Here is a 20,821-nt window from a genome sequence, read left to right on the forward strand (position 1 = left end):
GAGATCCCATGATCTTAGTTTTCTCAATGTTGAGCTTTAAACCAACTTTTTCACTCTCCTCTTTCACTTTCATCAAGAGGCTCTTTAGTTCTTCTTGGCTTTCTGTCATAAGGCTGGTGTCATCTGCATATCTGAGGTTATTGATATTTCTCCCGGCAATCTTGATTCCAGCTTTTGCTTCCTCCAGCCCAGCGTTTCTCATGATGTACTCAGCATATAAGTTAAATAATCAGGGTGACCGTATACAGCCTTGATGTGCTCCTTTTTCTATTTGGAACCAGTCTCTTTTTCCATGTCCAGTTCAAACTGTTGCTTCCTGACCTGCATACAGATTTCTCAGGAGGAGTGTAAGGTGGTCTGGTATTCCCATCTCTTTAAGAATTTCCCACAGTTTGTGGTGATCCACATACTCAAAGGCTTTGGCATAGTCAATAAAGCAGAAATAGATGTTTTTCTGGAACTCTTTTGCTTTTTCGATAATCCAGTGGAAGTTGGCAATTTGATCTCTGGTTCCTCTGCCTTTTCTAAAATCAGCTTGAACATCTGGAAGTTCACGGTTCACGTACTGTTGAAGCTTGGCTTGGAGAATTTTGAGCATTACTTTACTAGCGTATGAGATGAGTGCAATTGTGCGGTAGTTTGAGCTTTCTTTGGCATTGCCTTTCTTTGGGATTGGCATGAAAACTGACCTTTTCCAGTCCTGTGGCCACTGTTGAGTTTTTCAAATTTGCTGGCATGTTGAGTGAGGTACTTTCACAGCATCATCTTTCAGGATTTGAAATAGCTCAACTGGAATTCCATCACCTCCACTAGCTTTGTTTGTAGTGGTGCTTCCTAAGGCCCACTTGACTTCGCATTCCAGCATGTCTGTCTCTAGGTGAGTGATCATACCATCGTGATTATCTGGATCATGAAGATCTTTTTTTTACATGTCTACAGAGGTATAAGAAAAACCTACCTGAAGACGTTTAATGTTTTAAGAGTTGGCAAATTATTTGAAAAAAATGGTTACCATTCAGTTTATTTAAGTGGTACTTTTTCAATTCTTTTTAAAATTTTTAATTTTCAAAATTATTATAGGCTCACTGGAAGTTGCAAAAATAGTCTAATATGATACCATGTACCCATTGCATAGCTTTCCTGCAGTAACATTCTTTGTAGAACACATTTCATTAAAATTGATAAAGGTTTGTATACATTTAACGCATAGATTTGGTCAACAGCAATATGGTTCTTTTAACAGTGGGTTGTGAGTATTTAATATTGTCACATAAATCGTATAATTGTAAAGCTCAGGTTGAGATTTAATTTCTCAGATAAAAAGGCATCTTTGATGTACAGAAATTCTCACAATAAAAGATCCTACGTCATTTGGGGGAACATATCTGTGTAAAAGTGAAATCTAAGAGTGTTGTTTCCCCCTGAACACTTTGCCAAGAAAAATTTCAAGGAAACAAAAAACATCTAGCTTCTACAATTAGCACTTTACTATCCCCTAAAGAAGGGAATGGCTACCTACTCCAGTATTCTTGACTGAAGAATTCCATAGACAGAGATGCCTGCTGAGCTACAGTGCATGGGGTCACCAAGAGTCAGACATGACTGAGTGATTCACACTTTCTTTTTCATGTTGTGTCATCATATATCTTTCCATCTCTCCATTTTTAGTTTTAATGCATTTCACAGTACATTCTAGACATAGATACACTCAAACATGTTTATCATTAATTTAAGAGTTTTATAGAACTTTATTATCATCCCAGAAAGTTTGTTCAAATCTCTTGGCCATTTTCTACTCCCAGCCTCCTGATGCAACCAGTTCTGCCCTTTTTCCACCCTAGATTAGTCTATTACAGAACTAAAATGTCATTTAAATTAATAATGCTCTGAGTGCTCAAGCCTGCTCATATCAAATTTCTTTATTCTGTTCTAAACCAAAGTAGGTATTTTATATGTGAATATCCTTATTGTACTTGGTGTAGTGAGTGTTTTTATTACGTAGCAAACATTACTGCTCTAGCTCTCACTTTTTGTTGTCTGTAGGACCACCCATAACACAGTCAAGCTTGATCAACAACCGTGACCAGCCTGGGACAAGTGCAGTGCCCAATCTTGCACCAGTAGGAGCAAGACTACCTCCTCCTTTACCCCAGAACCTCCTTTATACAGTGTCAGAACGTAAGTACACATTTGATTTATTGCCTGGAGAATCCCAGGGACAGGGGAGCTGCCGTCTATGGGGTCGCAAAGAGTCGGACATGACTAAAGCGACTTAGCAGCAGCAGGGCATAGAAAAGCCAGACGTTTTCTCAGAACACTTAAAAAATTACAGTTAATTTCTATTTTAAGGACTATCTATACAAAATTATGTTTACAGGGCAGTTCACTGTGTGGTTATGTTCTGTAACTGTATTTTAATTTTGTGTGATGATGGCAGAGAAGGACAAGGCCTTCTGTATTGGAGAAGTCTGCTCTGCTATAGTGTAGCAACATTTTTCTGCTAAAGGAATTATATTTTGAAGCTTCTGTTCAAGAATTGTTCTTCTGATTGAATTTCCAAAGCCTAAGACTTACCTCCTAAGAGCATACAAAAGATCACATAAAATACACCTAATTATTTAACTTGTAATGCTGAAACGAGCATAGCATCATTTAAACTATAGTATTTAGTGGTTAGACTGTCTTGTAACATTGATGCTTAATAATATGTTTTTCTTGAATCCTATCTTTTATTTTTCATAGTTTTGGTTACTGTTGTTTTTAGTTTACAGAGGCTTAAAAGAAAAATTTATTTCTTCAGAAACCTAAAAATAAAGTAGTTGGTTGTTAAAACTGTCAGACTGTGAGAATTTCTTTACAGAGCTAGGTAACTTTATAGATAAATTCACCTGTTTTGTAACTGTGTTTATCATAAACATTTCTTCATCTCTTTCATGACCTAGGGAGGCAACTCAAGAAAGTAATTAAGCTTAGATTCTAATTCTGGTTCCATCATTTATGTCACTGTGACCTTAGGCAAGTCGCTTAACCTCTTTGAATCCTAATTTCCTCTTTTGTAAAAAACAGAAATAATGGTAACATTACTCACCTCATTAAGGTTATTTTGGGGAAACATGTTATATGTTAATACTTATAAAGCATCTAGAATAGTATCTGGCACCTTAAGCTATACATAAGGAATAGTTATTATAGTTTTGTAGTTATGATTGTCTCCATAAATTTCAGCCTCTCCGAAATCAAAACCTGTTATTTTCCTCTAAGTCTCTATTACCTCCACAATCCCTGTCTTTCTTTGCTAATGTAAATAACACCCACCTAATCACCTAGAATTGAAAACCCTATCATGACTGACTCATTGCTTTGCTTTTTTATTTCTAGTTAATTGAAAAATTCTTCCTCTTTTTCTTAGATGCATCTTTTTTTCTCTCTTCCTGCTATGGTTTCTGCCCTCATCCACACTTGAATCACTTCACGTTTTTGATGATTGCTGCAGTCTTTTTGACTCCAATATATTTTACTCCCACTTTCCCTCCACGTTCCACCATGTAATGCTGCTAAGCTAGTTGCCTGAGAGAACCAACCAGGACAGTCCTATGAGAATTCTTCAGTGCTGCTGTTTCCTCCTGTGTTCCGCTGTGCTTTCTCAGGACAGAAACCATATATGATAGTTAAATAACTAGCCATTTTGTTTTACTTTTAGTGTCTCACAGTCTTCTAATTACTATAGTATCTTGTTATAGTGCTTATTTTACTGCTCTCTTTTTTTAATTATGGGCAATTTCAGACATATATAAAAATAAAGAAGGTAGTATAAGAAACTCCCATGTTCCCATCACTCAGCTTCAACAGTTACCAATCTTGTTTCATCTTTCCCCTTCCTAAATCAGCTCTTAGCATTATTTCTTAGTGCTTTTGGACTTGTAAATATGAAAAATGGTTTATTTATCTGAAAGTCTTTTGCAGATAACACATTTTCATATTGTTAAATTTAGCATTTTGACTCATGATAAAAATTTAATTTTGTTTTTAATTTATAAAAATATGTGGCAATTATGATTTATTTTAATATTGTTAAATTTAATATTGTGATTCCATTTGGATTTTTCCTCCAACATTAGATTTTATTTTCTACTTCAGATAATTATGGGCAAATGTATATCTAATTTTGTGGCACAAAATCCAGCACTTTTTTTTTTTCAGCTTTTTAAAAAAAATTTCTGTTGGAGTATAGTTGATTAACAATGTAGTGTTCGTTTCAGATGTACAGCAAAGTGAATCAGTTACATTTATACATATATTCACTCTTTTTTTAGATCCTTTTCCTGTATAGGTCATTACAGAGAATTGACTAGAGTTCCTTGTGCTATATACTAGTTCCGTTATCTATTTTATATATAGTAGTGTGTATATGGCAATTCCAGTCTCCCAGTTTATCCTCCCTGTCCCACACTTCTCTTTTTCCCCCAGATAGTCATAGGTTTGTTTTCTATATCTGTGAGTGTTTGTTTTGTAGATAAGTTCATTTGTACCATTGTTTTAGATTCCACGTATAAGCGATAGCACATGATACTTGTCTTTCTCCATCTCAGTTACTTGACTTAGTATGACAAAAGCTCCCTTTTGGTTTTAATGAAAAAATATTATAAAAAAATTGTAGTTAAAAAAAAATTATTATTAATATTCACAGCATAGAAAATGTGTATAAGTGAAGAACAGCATATCATATGATAGTTGTGAAAATTTAATCAATAGGGACCCAAATAAACATAGAAAAATGAAATCTGGTATTTTAGAGGTAGGAATAGGGTCTGTTCAATGCCTGGTACTGGGAATATGAGTGATAGATGATTTTTCTCCTAAGAAGCTAAAAATCTAATAGTGGGAAAGAAATATGTCAAAAATTACAAACTCACAAAAAACCAATTACAGTGTATTTTGGTGTTAAAGCAACAGAGTGCCTCAGAAATACATATAACAAAAAAAAAAAAAAAGAAATACATATAACAAAGGAACTAATTCTGCCCGAAATAAAACCTTCATCTAGTCTAATTATCATTCAGTTTTGAACAGCACAATTGAATGTTAAAAGAAGAAAAAGAATTTCCCCACTGTAAAGCTGTGTAGGGTATATGGGGCTCCTGGCAATGCTATTTAAAACTTAATGGCAGGTATGGTTATAATTTAGAAAAAAATTATGAAATTTGGTTTTTGTTGAATTAAAATGTCACAGATACTCTGAAAAGGATTTAAATAATGAAATGCAGTTGGAAGTGTATGGAAAAACACCTATTAAAAACAACTATTTCCTTTGACATACTTAAGCATTTTTACCCAAATTCAGAGTTGCCAGTTCAGTGTATGGTTTTAGGGTTTGAGGTTTTGTTTTACTTTGTTTTCACAGGACAGAACCATTTTAAAGTATATTCCTTTAAATTTGACTTGTTTCTTTTGCTTCTTTGAAGAAGATGTAATAGAAATATTTTGTACCTGCTAAGCTCCGTGTATTGAGTGTCTGAAAGATTAGTAGTAAAATATAACAGCCTAAAGATTGATTCTTAGGTTGAAGGCAGTTGTCAGTCTAAAGGTGAATTTACATAAATTACTTTTATCTTTCAGAGAATATATATTTCCTATTAGCTGTGTACGATTATTAAAACATCATATTCTTAAACTTGAGATGCCTCATTTAATTCTGTGAAGTACATACCATTTTTCTGTGCACAGTCACAGATTTTGATGTCTAGAAAAGTCAGTCTATGGAGTCGTATATTGTCTAAAATTTCTCTCCCCTCGTGTGTTACTTGGATTTGTTTTGCATTAGTTGTCATATTGCCCATTTCAAATAATGTCTGATGAATATCAAATAAAGGTATTCATCCTAAGAAACACTTAAATGTCATTGGGATGCAGTTAGTAAATAAACTTTCATCCATTCTGTTAAGTATTGAGTTCCCACTATGTGCTAGGCACCATTTAGGCCCTGGAACTTTAAAAGGTATGCCAGGGACCTTGGATTCTAATAGAGAAGACACATAACAAATATGGCCAGTAATTGGAAGGTATAGCTTTCTATTTTCTTCTGATTGAGCTTTCAGTTTAAAACTCATCTTAAGACTTTTTTTTCCCTTGTGAATACGCTTGAAGACAAAGTCAGGAGAATTACAAAGAGTAGCTAAAATTTTAGTTTGAGTAAAGACTATCTTCAAAAGACTAGAGTTAACATTGTGTGTGTGTGTGTGTGTGTGTGTGTGTGTGTGTTAGTTGCTCAGTCATATCTGAGTCTAAAGAATGAAAATATTGCTATCAATCAGACATATAAGATACATGAATGACTTACAATAGGAGCATGAACTTAGGCGACTTGCATTGTGAAATTATTCAGTCACTCTACACTGATAAAAACTAAATTGAATCAGAATCTGAAAAAGAATATATGCACACACCTATATTTATGTTTAACTGACTCAAATTGTTGTACATCTGAAATTGGTACAGCAGTGTAAATCAAATATATTCCAATAAAAGTTTGAGAAAAAACTAAAGTGAATGAATCTAAATTGTGACTGGCTTATCTTCACCATCATTATAACCAACTTGATTTTTTTAAACTTTTTATTATGGAAAATTTCAAATATACCTAAGAGAGTAAACACTGTAGTAATCTTCATTACTCAGTTGCTGGTTTCAACATTTATCAATGTATTGATTAACCTTGCTTTATCTGTAACTCACTCCTGACTTGATTATTTAAAAACAAGTTCCAAACATACCATTTCATCTATAAATCTCTGAAAGATAAGGGATAAATACACACACACAATTACTATACCTTATCACAGTCCCAAAATATAACAGGTATTATTGTCAAGTATCTAATCAGTGCTCATATTTCCCAGTTGTATCATAGACATTCCTTTATATCTGGTTCATTTGAAGCTGAATCCAAGCAAGGTTACACATTACATTTAGTTGATGTTTCTTAAGCCTTTGAATCCATAACAATTTCTCCTACCTCTTTTTTCCCCCTTGACACTTACTTGTTGAAGGAGCAGATAATTTGTCCTAAAGAATTTTACCATAATCTAGACTTGGCGTATCTTGCATCTGCTGGTGACATTTAATGCATTCCTCTATCCCCTGTTTTTTCTGGAAATTGGAGATTTATCTAGATCTAGATTAATAGGGTCACATTTGGGGTTTTTTTCCTCCTTATTTTGCATGAATGTTGTACTGATGGGGTTTTATACTTCCTACTGCAGTATATACCTGGTGTACAATATCAAGTTGTCTCCTTTCTATGTTACAAATATTGATCACTGTGTACAGGTGTTTTCATCCTGATCCACCCTTTCAAAAAATTGCTCTTGGTTGTTTGTGATCCCTGCCCAGTTCTCTTTGCTTCATTGGGGGCTATAAAAGTGTGATACTCTAATTCTATGATTTCTTCTACATTTATTGGCTGACAGTCTACAAAGTAGAACTTGGCAGTGTTCACCATTTGGTTGACCTGAAATGTACTTTTTACAGGAATGACAGGATAAATGCTTCTGTCCTTTAATTTATCAGTTTTCAGAAAATGAGTTTGTTTCCAAGTATCTTCCAGAGGGACCACTGTACTTTTTCTAAGTATCATTATGAACTCATGGATTTCTAATGTTTGGTATATTTCACCCCATTGTGGCCTTTTTTGGTGTTCAGATTGGCTCTTATTTGACCATGGAAAGCCTCTTCATGTTGGCTTCTGCAGGTTGCTTTGTTGTATTTTTTACATGCTTGTGTTTGGTAGCCATCTTGCTTCTGGAGCATTACATGAAGGTGTACCAGACTCATCGTACAAATTTTCTATCCAGACCTAGAATCAACCTTTTATCTAAGGAACTCTTTATTTTTCACATAGTATTTAGAGACCTGAATAGATGTTAAAGAAAATCAGGCCTCATTTGAATAAACAGCCATCTTTCTGAAGTGTAGGAATGCGTGTTCTTTGTCATTCATTTTAAAAAGGCATTGTACAAACTAGCCTTTTAGTTTCTCATTTACTTTGAGATAGTTAATTAAATACACACGCTATATGAAATGCTTTATCATAAATTTAAGCTAGTCATATGAACTGAGATTGTACTTCCCATTTTTCTCTTTAGCATATGACTTCATTCTGCAAGGAATTCTCTGCAGTATATCATGCTTCAGCTATTTTCAGATCATTGAGGATATGTTAGATTGCTTTTGCAATGTAATGATTGATCTTTTTTCATGTAAATTTTGAAAAGATTGGTGCTAAGCACCCAATTATGTGGTCCCCTTATACAGTATGATTTGCCACCTTTTCTCCATGTATTGGAAAGTATAGCATATCCATTTCTTCTCTACATTTACTGTGAAATCAAGTGGTTGCTTTTGACTTGTCTTATTAAAGTGTATTAAAAGTCTTCTGGAATTTTACAACTTTATAACGATATTTCATCATATTAAAAAAATCTAAATTTACTTTGTCTTGTGTCACATAGTGAATGTCTGACTTCAGATACAAAATATTGAGTAAATCTTAAAAATAGGTCTCATATGGAGTAGTAAATGAAAAAGATACTATTAAATAACCAGCCAAAGAGAGGTTTTGCTCCTTGATACCTTGTCTTTTTTAATCTTGTTCTGTAAAATTTGGCTTCATTGTTTCTGCCATTTTTGCATCTATAAATTCTAAATGTGCTTTCTTTCCAAGAGTGATCTGTAATATCTGAGATACTTTATGTGTACAGAGGCTAGTCTGTTCCTGTGGGATTTTGTCCTCTTGTCTGTCTGTTGTCCACCTACTTACAGGATAGCAGATTTTCACCGTCTTTATGTTTTTCTTTTGAATGTTTCTTATTCTCCATGAGAGTATGCTTGTGGTGGGGTTTTTTTTTTTTTTAAATTCCTTTATTACATTTGTTTTTTCTGCTCCCAGATAGGGGAATAGTTTGTGCATACCTGAAATTATATGAATTTGGGAGGAGTGTTTTTATCTTTTTTAAATGGGTATGACAGCTTTCATAACCACATCTCCCTGTATATTAAACTCTACATGAATAATAGCTCAGGGCTCCTTTGTCAATAACTTGATATAGTTGATCAGTTTCTGGTAAGATCAGCATGTAGTTATTCCATTTAAGATGATAAAAAACGGACATTATGCAGTCACACTACCTAATTCTTACTCTTTCTTTATACCTCAGTGCATCCTACCCAGTTGCATGTCTGTTTCTTGAGTTAGAAGGAATATTAATAGCATCTTTCTCAAGTACTATTCCCATTGGTGTACTTTCTCTGTTCTTGGCTCAAGTCTCAGGAAGTAGATCATTACTTAGAGAAGCTTGTGACTCTCAATCCCAGCTGCCCTCCTATTCTTTCCTCTGTAGGACAGCCCATGTACTCTCGTGAACATGGTGCTGCTGCATCTGAGCGACTTCAGTTGGGGACACCGCCTCCTCTGTTGGCAGCTCGTTTGGTGCCACCTCGAAACCTCATGGGATCCTCCATTGGGTACCATACCTCAGTCTCCAGCCCCACCCCTCTGGTCCCAGGTAAGCTTTGCTACAGATGGCCATCCACCTCTGATGTTTTGTACCATAAACTGGCCAACCTAAGAGGTGACCTGGTATCCTGATCTGCTCTCACAGATTCCCATTAAATCTCCCAGGTGGTTTTGTTTTCTGTTTCTGTGTTCCTTTGGTTTATCCCTAGTGCCCCTAGATGATTAGGCCTCCTGTGTGTCTGTCATCTCCGGTGTCCTTTGTATTTACTTTCTGTGCCTCAGTAACTAAGGTCATGCAGTTCCTTGAACTAGTTTTTAATCCAGCAGATAGGAACAGTATCTACTTGAATGTTTTCTAATCAGTTATATGTTACAAGAAAAGCTAGGTTAATTTTTCTCTAAAACAAAACAAAAACATGTGGTTTTTTGCTGATCATGGTATGGAATGACTGTGTATAATGATTTATTGAAAACTCTTCCCTCCTATTGATATTTTTGAAGATATGTGGAGTGCTTTGAGGGTGTCTCATGAGGTTTTTAACATTTTTCACTTTGCCTTTAGATCTCAGTTCATCATAATTAACTAAAGGACCTTCAGTTTTCTTGGGGTTCTGTGTGGTCCCAGGAATTATTAAAACAAGGCTATTTGATTATATAGCTTCTTTAAAACTTTTTGCAGCCTTAATGTAGGAGATTTTTCTGTCAGGAGTACCAAATTGTATTAATCACTGGAAACTTTTTAATCATAATTTGCTGATCTTATACTCTGAATTACAGAACTGATTGGCTAGTAATAAAAATGTAAAAGGTACCTTGTCTTGTAGCTAAAACCTAATATGAGCCACAAAGGAATTTTTCCGTTAAGAAAAAAAAGAGATGCAAGGATTTATAAATGTATTTGAGAGAATCATTGTCTTCATTCCATCTTAACCTTTCTTTGATTCTGTGTAGGATGCAGAGGATGTTTTGGAGATGAACACTTTCAGAATGTTTTTTCAATGCTTATAAAATATTTATTTAGCATTAGAATTTTAAAAATTAAATTTTTAGTAATTTCCCTGGTGGTCCATTGGTTCAGACTACATGCTTCCACTGCAGGAGCTTGGGGTCCATCCCTGGTTTGGAAATTAGGATCCCACATGCTGTGCAGAGAGTGGCCAAAAAAAAAACAATTAAATATTCAGTTGTAGAGAAAATATAGAGAAGATGATAAAAATGTGTTGATGAGGCAGGTGGTAGTAAGATAATGATTACATTTGTAAATATAAAATTTAGCTTATTTAGCTGTTTGAAATACAACATTTAAAATATATTTTACATATGAAATTGACTCTTTTCTCTAGTTTAAAGTGCAAATAGCCAGGGACTTCCCCGGCTGTCCACTGGTTAAGATTTCTGCACTTCTTATGCAGTGGGTATGGGTTTGATCCCAGTTGGGGAACTAAGAGTCCACATGCTGTGTAGTGTGGCCAAAAAAAAATGCAGATAACCAAGGTAATAGATTTATTGTTTCTCTTCTAATTAAAAGAATGCCTAGAAAGTGGTGAGACATGAGTACAGAGGAAACTCAGTCATTGGTGTATGGTGTTTGTATATGTGAACATTTCTGTTAAAAATGTGCAGTGAAGTTTTAATTATGTGATTATTATAGAGGACAAAAATGACATTAGGTAAATGAATCCAGAAGCATCCATAATTCAGAATGGATTTGCATGTCTGTATTTTGTGACTGGATTTACTCTTAATTCAAAGAGAAATACATGTGGGTTGATATAATTTTATTTGTTGAAGAAAATTCATTTTTGTGGTTATTTTATAATAAATTGTTTACTCTTGATTTTTACGTGTTCTGTTTTGTTTTCCCTCAGATACCTATGAACCTGATGGTTATAATCCAGAAGCTCCTAGTATTACCAGTTCTGGTAGATCTCAATATAGACAGTTTTTTTCAAGAACGCAGACACAGCGCCCAAACCTGATTGGCCTAACATCTGGAGATATGGATGCAAATCCAAGAGGTGATACTGCCTTTAACTTTTTGTCATACTAAATGTCATTTGGGCATGGCATTTCTGACCTCACTGAGGTCTAAAAATTCTTTATCTCTGAAGGGTGTTAAGTAATGATCTCTCATAAATGTTTTTGAATATCTATATCCAAATGTTACTTTAAAGCTTTAAGCAGAATATATTTATTTTTAAGTAAAAATAATACTAATGTTGACTAATTGCTCTTTTTGTAGGACTTTAGGCTATTCTAGGCACTGTGCTGGATGTTAGATATAGAAAGAGGACATGATCCCTCTTCCTCCAGGAATAAAATCATTTAATGGCCTACTTTGTATTTTAAGAGCTATGCTTCATACTAATAACACAGAACTTAAAACACTGTCATAAAATTATTCTTTGACTATTGTTAGTGTTCATGATTATAACCGTATGTTAGGACCTTTATAAAGTATAGCCACAAATCTTAAAAGATTAAATGCAAGTATTGCTTTTAATATGGGTTAATATCTCCACTCAAAACAAATTTGGTTAAAGAGTTTGATGAGATTCCGGTTTCTTACTTATTATAGTCAGATTTCTGGTATTTAATTTCAATTTGAATGATTGGCCATGGGCCATCCTGATAATATTTTCCAGATTTAATTATCTGGTAGAGATTTTTCTGTTCTTACCTACTTATCCTGATTCTGTTTACTATTCTTTACTTCCATTAATAGTACTATTGCCACTACAGGTTAACTCTACAAGACTAAACCAAATGCTTTTTAATGCATTATTATCTCTCATATTTCTTACCACCAACTCTTAAATGAGGTACTATTAATATTTTTACTCTCTTTTTACAGTTAAAGACACTCAGGCCAACTAAGAGAGGCTAGATTAATTAGCTCATTAATCTAATTCCAAAGAATAGGCTCTTTCTTTCTGTGCTATAAGGCATATATTGTTACCAAATTAGTGGGAGGATCATGGTTTCAGCCCCACAGTTGTTATTCTTTGCTATTAATTTTACTTTTGGTGGAGTTGCTAAAAGTCATGAAGAATACTCAGAATGTAACATGTGTAGTTTTGCGTTTGTATTTGCTTTTTTTGTTCAGCATACCTCTTTCCACTGACAACCTGTTGTAAGGTCAGTGTGTTGATACAGTGTTGGGTTGGCGAAAGTTTGTATGGGATTTTCCATAATATCTTATGGAAAAACCCAAACGAACTTTATGACCAACCCAATATTTTATTAGTCCTAACTATTGTGAATGAAATGTGTTAATTTATAATATTAGCTTTGAATTTTCCTTTCAGCTTTTAAGTTTGAATAATTTTGAAGCTACAAATCAGAAGTGCGATAAGCACCTAGATACTTTGACTTAGATTCACCAGTTGTTAACGTTTTATCAGCTTTGGGCATGAATGCTCACTTGTGTGCACTCCTCTCTCCTTCCTCCCCTCTCCCTTTACATTTTTCTTCTTGAATCACTTGAAAGTAAATTTTGGAGATTAGTCTACATCTGAGAAAAAGACACAGTACTATATAATCACAATATTGCCACATATAAGAAAATCGTAATTTCATAGTAATATCCTATCCATGTGAACCTCTTATTGAATCATATAAGAAGATAAATATTCCACTCTGTTTATGGTCTAATAAATTTGATCACTTACCTAGAGCAGTAATTGTTTAGCTTTCTGTTGTAAAGTAAATAATTTGTAGAGTGGTACTTTGGCATCAGGTTAAGTATCTCATTCTCCAACACTGTTATACTGATTTTTTTTTCCCTTTCCATTTATGATCCTAGCTTGACTCAGTCATTAGAGTGGCTAGGACTTTTTAAACATATATATTGTATCTTTAAAAAAGGAGGAAAGGGAGGCAATTGATAATTTATTCTTACTGTTAAACATTTCTGAAAAGGAAGTGGTAGTATTAGGTACTATTCACAGTGATTTTTAACTTTTGGACTAAATATTTTAATCATTTGAAATTCCCCAAATATAATGCATTGCCAGTAATGTTAATTTTTGTTTTCAACAGCTGCCAACATTGTTATCCAGACTGAACCACCGGTTCCTGTTTCAATTAATAGTAACATAACCCGAGTAGTTCTTGAACCTGATAGCCGGAAAAGAGCTATGAGTGGTTTGGAAGGGCCACTCACAAAGAAACCTTGGTTGGGAAAGTAAGAGAATTTGCTTATTAGTAACATCTAATTGATGTTTTTGGCTTTTTGCTTGCATTAGTAAATTTGTAGAATTAAGAGTTGTCATTAATATTAATTTTCATTCTATGTGTATCAAAGCTAAGGTTCCCAGAGGCATCATTAGTATGTCTTATATATTAAAAAGTCAACAGAATATTGATAACAGATATTAATAATTTCTAGGCCTAGCCCAGTTTTATAATTATTGAGACATCAGTCTTTTTTTGCACCTGTTCTCTTTGTATGTAATAAGGATAATGTGAAAGTTACCTACTAATATCTGAAGGATGTTAAGTGCTTATAGAAGACAGTTGAATAAATATAAACTTATATTCTTTGCTGATTATCTCTTGCCTAGGGCATAATGTAGGAGATTATTAAGATCTATTAATATTCCTTTCAGACAAGGGAATAACAATCAGAGTAAACCAGGATTCTTGAGAAAGAATCAGTATACAAACACCAAATTAGAAGTCAAGAAAATCCCTCAGGAATTGAACAACATTACCAAGCTCAATGAACACTTCAGCAAATTTGGAACTATTGTTAATATCCAGGTAGGTGTGGCTATGTTGGTGACAGAATCCATATATATAATGTATTTTTTTAAGGATTTATTTCTTTTTGGCTGCACTGGGTCTTCATTGCTGTGTGGGGGCTTTCTCTTGTTGCTGTAGGTCTCTTTGTTGCGGTGTGCAGGTTTCTCATTGTGGTGGCTTCTCTTGTTGTGAAGCACAGGCTCTAGGTACATGGGCTTCAATAGTTGTGGCACCTGGGCTTAATAGTTATGGTGCATGGGGTTAGTTGCTCTGTGGCATATGGGATCTTACTGGACCAGGAATCAAACTTGTGTTACCTGCATTGACAGGCAGATTCTTAACCACTAGACCATAATGTATCTTTCGAAACAGCTCACTTTTGCTTAAACAAATCAGTGATTAGTTTGATCATCTCTGCTATGTGTTTTAAATCCCACCATGTATTTGTATGCCCAACTTTACGTTGAAATTGTGCTGAATTTGTCCTCTGAATTCATTTGGTTTCTTTCTGAAACTCTTCCTGAAAGACATTGGGCTGATTATTGTATCTTTGTTCATAGTTTTATGTCTGGACAAATGACTTTTTTTTACCTGCTTTAGTATTCTAACTAGGTAGTGAGATTTTTGGTGGTTTCTAAGATTGTATTTTTGTCTGCTGAACTGGCCTTTGTGAAATATTCATTGATTAAGCATGGTTCTAATTGTGAGAATTTTAGATACTAAAATTTAACATCAGGTAAATCATAGCTTTTATATTTTGCTATGTGCTTGCGAATTTTTTGAATTTATCAATTTGGTGGTTGAGTGTTTTGCTGTAATTGAGGGTAATAAATAGAAGATGTGTTTAAATTGGTATTTCAGTCAGTTTACTTAGTGTTGCCATCAAATCAAAATATAGTTTACCTATCTCTAACTACCTTTTTTCTCTTAAATTGTTCTAGGTCATTATTCTTTATGGCATTTAGAAAAAAATAGGTAGCTTAATGTAGATGAGTATATTAGTCTGCTTCGGTTGCTATAATAAATACCATAGCCTGGAACCCAAGATACTGGCCTATATGGATCTTGGCTTGCAGATGGCACCTTCTTGCTGTGTGCTTACGTGTTGGAAGGAGAGGGAGGGTAGGAGACAGAGAGATCTTTTCCTGTAAGTTCACTTGTCCTGTCTGATTAGGGTCCTGTCCCTTCGATATCATTTAACCTTGTTTACCTCCTAAAAGCCCTGTGTCCAGATGCAGTCACACTGGGGTTAGGGCTTCAATGTATGAGTTTAGTGAGGGCATAATTCAGTCCATAGCAGTAGGCCATAATTTATTCTCTGGGGAAATTTACTTTTTTTTTTTTTTTAATAGAAACAATGCTATGGTAAGGCTCTTTTTGGATAAACTTTTTTTTTTTTTTTATGACACATTGCTGAAATTAAGGAAATTTTAAAACTTTTTATTTGAACAGCCAAATTGATACTCCCAAATGCAATTTATGAGGCCTCATCAAAACTATAATACGGATCCATTAAAAATTTTTAGACCAGTTTCATAAGTGAAAAATCGTACTTGAATTTGCTTTGTTTTTATTCCTACGTAGACTCTAATTTATATACACCATTTGCAATACTTTTGCATTTACCTATCCACTGTCTTTGCTCATTTTTTTAAGTGAAGGCAGTGTAATAATGCTTTTCCAAACCTTTGCTTGTCATATATATTAAAATTACTTTTTCATTTTGTCATTTGTTTTGTTTTTGGCTTGTTTGGACTGACAGTGGTTTAAGATTTTATTTGGTCAAATCTGCTGTTTGTCTTTATGGTCCTGCATTTATAGATGTGTTGTAAAAAGGCTTTCCAGACCTTCAGAGTATACAGATGTTCATTTCTTCTCCCTGGGTTTTTGTGGGTTGTTTTGTTTGTTTATTGTAAAACATTTTCTGTCTCTGGAGTTTATTTGGATGTAAGATATCAGGAAGGAATTCTTATATCTTTTCGCAAGTGGTTATTTAACATCACTAGGATTATTTATTAAATAATCTAGTATTCGTTCATATATAATATTGAAATACATATGTTACCTTATAAGAGATAACTATCTTTATTTACATATACTTCACAATGGATTTCAGCAGGCTGTTTTCTGCTTTTGAATTCTTTATCAGTAATTTATTTATTTACTTGCCTATAATCACTCATTTCTGTGTTTTGTTGTTGCTATTGTTTTTTCTTACAGGTTGCTTTTAAGGGAGATCCAGAAGCAGCCCTCATCCAATATCTTACTAATGAAGAGGCCAGAAAAGCCATTTCTAGTACTGAAGCAGTTCTAAACAACCGGTTCATTCGAGTCCTGTGGCACAGGGAAAATAATGAGCAACCGGCACTACAGTCTCCAACACAGCTACTCCTGCAGCAACAACAAACACTGAGTCATCTGTCACAGCAGCACCATCACCTGCCACAGCACCTTCACCAGCAGCAGGTGCTGGTGGCCCAGTCTCCTCCCTCATCAGTACATGGAGGGATTCAGAAGGTAATCTGGGGTTCACAGGGAATTAAAGGTCCTTTAGGCCTATCCTCTAGATCATTGTTTCTCAATTTGTTGTCTTTGGTCTTCTACATCAGAGCCAGCCAGTTTGGTTTGTAGGCCAGCAGCATCTGATCTCCTAGGAGCTTATTAGACATGTAATTTTGGGCTTCACCTCAACTTACTGCATGGGTAGGGCTCAGTAATCTGTTTTAATAGGCTGTCCATATGATTTTTAGGTACCTTGAAGTTTGAGAAGCACTGTGCTAGAATCACATACCTGGGTGCACATTTTTGGGTCTTACCTTCTCAGATCTACAGAGTCAGTCTCTAGATACAAGGCCCATAAATCTTCATGTTTAAGAAATACTTTCTTTTCAACACTCAGTTACGATAACCATCCACCACTGAACAACCCTGAATCTAGAACAACTTCTTTGTTTTGTGTTAGAATCAATCACTCATACCCACCCTCTTGTCCTATTTTTTCTCATATAGAAATATTCTGTTTCTTTGAAAACTGAAATGGGAGCCCAGGAGACTGGGATTTTGTCTATTTTATTTGTTCTATCCCTGGTGCCTAAAACAAGGCCTGGCACATAGTGCTCTAAACATATTTGAATGAATAGATGAACGAAGGAAAGAGCAAATCACCCTGCAGTAGAACTATTCAGACATTGATGATATTGATAATCTCCTAGGCATTCTTTTGTTTAAATTAAATATACTCAGATAGAATAAGAAGCATGTTCCTTAACAGGACCTAGTATTAACTCCATTCACTATCCTGTTTATTTGCAGTTAAGTTTTCGTTTCTTTTGTCTCTGTCCCATTTCATGTTAGGTCCTGAAGGTAAAGGCTTTCCCTAGGTGTTGGCTAAATGGTGTATAAAAGTAATACAGTCACCTCTGTGATCCATTAGACCCCGTGCTGTTAATGCAGCCTGAGATTGATAGGGTGGTCCTGTCACAGTTACTCCTATTAAACTGTCAAAACCCATAAGTCTTTCAGCATTACATAATTGAAGGGATCATTGAAAAATTGCTAATTTTATTTGTGAGTACATACACATATATTTGCATTATGTTGTGATATATTTCAGACATCCAAAAGAGTATGGATAATAACAGTCATTTGTATGTCTCCCTCTTCACTTAAAAAAAAACCTTATAAATAATAGAAGCACTCTACCTTCACATTCCCGTGTCTTCCTCCCCAGGGTAATCAGTCCTAAATTTGTATCATTCCTAGGCATTTAAAAAACTTCTGCCACAAATGTATTTATTTTGTATATGCAGATGATGAGCAAACCGCAGACATCAGGGGCATATGTTCTTAATAAGGTTCCTGTGAAACATCGTCTTGGACATGCCAGTGGTAACCAGAGTGATGCAGCACACTTGTTGAATCAGTCAGGTGGTGCTGGAGATGACTGCCAGGTATATATTTCTGTGAACCTTTAAATATATTCAGAATTGGAGTTGTTCAGTGACACAAAGAAATTAACAAATTGTTTATCACCCAGATTTGTAATGTCTTCGTTCCTCAATCAAGATAGTTGTGACATCTAATTTTAAATTTGGCTGGTCAACTTCCCTAAATTTCAGTGATTCAGCCAGAAATTTGCTAGTTAAAATTTCTTTCCCTATTCAAAGCTAAGTGGGAATTTGAGAATTTTAGCCATTTATTAATAGATGTCTTTATTAATCCATTTCTTTAATCATTTGTCATGTTTAATTAACATCATGAAGGGGATTCAGTCATAATCAATTGAAAAGTCAAATTTTGAAATATGTTTTTAACTAGTTTCCTTTGCTTTTGAAAATATATCTATATGGCTACTCTCTAGAATGGTGATTGTTTTTTCCCAAGAGAGCTAGGAAAACTAAAAAAGAACAAGTGGGGATAGCTTTCCTAGATATTAAAAACACTGTGAAGTCTGTACAACCCAAACAATTTGATACTGGCACATGAGAGAGCACTAAAACAAAATCTGAGACTGAGATTTATATACTTAAGAATAGGGATATATAACCTCCAATTAAAATAAATAAATTTATATTTAAAAAAAAGAATAGGGATATATTATATGCTAACACATTATCTGAGATCAGCGGGGAATGTATGGGCTTTTGGTGAATGGTATTAGGATGACTGGATAGCCTGATTGGAAAAAAAAATTAGATCCATTTTTAAAATTACCTAATAAACCAGGGTAATTTCTACAAGGATCTGAAATTTATATGCTGACAGAGATGCTAAATGGTACAACCCCCTTGAAATTTGGCATTGTCTATATATTATGCTGTAAAATTATGTATGCATTTACTCTAAACCAGTAATCCTCCTCTAAGAATCTATGCCAAAGATGTACTTGTCAAACTATGGAAAGACGTACGAGCAAGACTAGGAAACATAGACTCTTTTCAATAGTGAGAGACTGCAAACAGTCCAAATATCAATCAGTAGGCAATAGGTTACTAAAAATGTAGTACATCCACCCAAACGCATATGTGTACTTTGCAGAGGAATGAGGAGTATCTTTATATATACCATGAGGTGATTATCAGGATACATTAAGTAAAAGAAATAAAATGGAACAAAAAATGTAGTCAGCCATTGTTAGAAAGTAGGGGCAGTGAACACATATAAGTATTTGTTTATAATAGAAAAAAGAACAAAAAGTAATCCATGTAATTTAAATCTTGGTGGTTACAGCAAGGATAGAGGAAACTAGACAACTTTAAAAACCTCCAGAACATCTCTCAATTCTGTCCACTAAAAAGGTCTGGAAACAATAACCCAGCCTGATGGTAATGACCCTGACACTCCTGTCCCCAGCATTGAAAGGAACCAGGGATCCTTGAAGAAATGTTTGTTCCCAAATCTGGGGCTGACAGTGTTCCAGATGAGCCCTAGAATATTTTGTCAAACCAGAAAGCAAAGAATTTGTCAAAGATCACTAGCATCCTTTTAGAGAGTGAAAAAGTGTCATTAAGACTCTAGAACTCTTCACCAATTTAAAGGAAATTCAGAGGTCAGAGGAACATGTTAAAGGATACCATAGAATCCTGTGGTGAATACAATAGGATGAGTGACCTGGTCTCTTCAACAAGTGATTTACAATGATATGGAGGGACTTCCCTGGTGGTCTAGTGGCTAAGACGTCACACTTCCAGTACAGGGGGCCCGGGTTTGATCAAAGGTCAAGGAACTAGATTCCACGTGCTGCAGCTAAGACCCAGTGGAGCCAAATAAATGTTTTTCTTTATTAAGCAAAAATATGGAGAGGGAAACAGAATTAGAGGAGACTTTAAAGAAATATAACCAATTATACTATATGGACTTTGAGTTCAGTTCAGTTCAGTTCAGTTGCTCAGTCGTGTCTGACACTTGGCGACCCCATGAACCACAGCACGCCAGGCTTCCCTGTCCATCGCCAACTCCCGGAGTTCACTCAGACTCATGTCCATCAAGTCGGTGATGCCATCCAACCATCTCATCCTCTGTTGTCCCCTTCTCCTCCTGGACTTTGCTAAGTCACTTCAGTCGTGTCCGACTCTGTGTGACCCCGTAGACGGCAGCCCACCAGGCTTCCCCGTCCCTGGGATTCTCCAGGCAAGAACACTGGAGTGGGTTGCCATTTCCTTCTCCAATGCATGAAAGTGAAAAGTGAAAGTGAAGTCACTCAGTCATATCCGACTCCAGCGACCCCATGGACTGCAGCCTACACCGTCCATGGGATTCTCCAGGCAAAAGTACTGGAGTGGGGTGGGGGTGCTATTGCCTTCTCCGTCCTGGACTTTAGTACCTCCTAATTCAAATATGGGAAAATGTTTTGAAAATTATAATGTAATCTTGAGTTGTAAATATTTAATGATTTTAAAGAATTGTTACCATTTTAGTGTGATGATCGTATTGTGATTTTATGTAAAAAAGAAAGGAGTCCTTCTCTTTTAGAGATAAAACTGAAATACAAGGACTTCCCTGGCAGTTCAGTGGTTAAGACTCCACGTGTCAAATGCAGGGGGCATGAGTTTGACCCCCCCTTCA

General features: G+C 35.0%; 1 protein-coding gene across 4 annotated transcripts in view; it reads left to right on the top strand.

Annotated features, from left to right (window-relative positions):
• RBM27 (RNA binding motif protein 27) overlaps window positions 1-20,821 on the top strand; it is a 60,321-nt gene that overhangs the window by 25,160 nt on the left and 14,340 nt on the right. For all 4 annotated transcript variants that reach the window (XM_055557206.1, XM_055557231.1, XM_055557215.1 and 1 more), the window contains exons 8-14: window positions 2,044-2,178; window positions 9,396-9,560; window positions 11,380-11,529; window positions 13,553-13,697; window positions 14,122-14,275; window positions 16,478-16,774; window positions 18,067-18,207. In XM_055557206.1, coding sequence (XP_055413181.1) covers window positions 2,044-2,178; window positions 9,396-9,560; window positions 11,380-11,529; window positions 13,553-13,697; window positions 14,122-14,275; window positions 16,478-16,774; window positions 18,067-18,207 — 1,187 coding nt within the window. The remainder of the gene's footprint in view (window positions 1-2,043; window positions 2,179-9,395; window positions 9,561-11,379; window positions 11,530-13,552; window positions 13,698-14,121; window positions 14,276-16,477; window positions 16,775-18,066; window positions 18,208-20,821) is intronic.

This window comes from Bubalus kerabau, chromosome 1 (genome assembly GCF_029407905.1).
Source record: "Bubalus kerabau isolate K-KA32 ecotype Philippines breed swamp buffalo chromosome 1, PCC_UOA_SB_1v2, whole genome shotgun sequence".
NCBI lineage: Eukaryota > Metazoa > Chordata > Mammalia > Artiodactyla > Bovidae > Bubalus > Bubalus kerabau.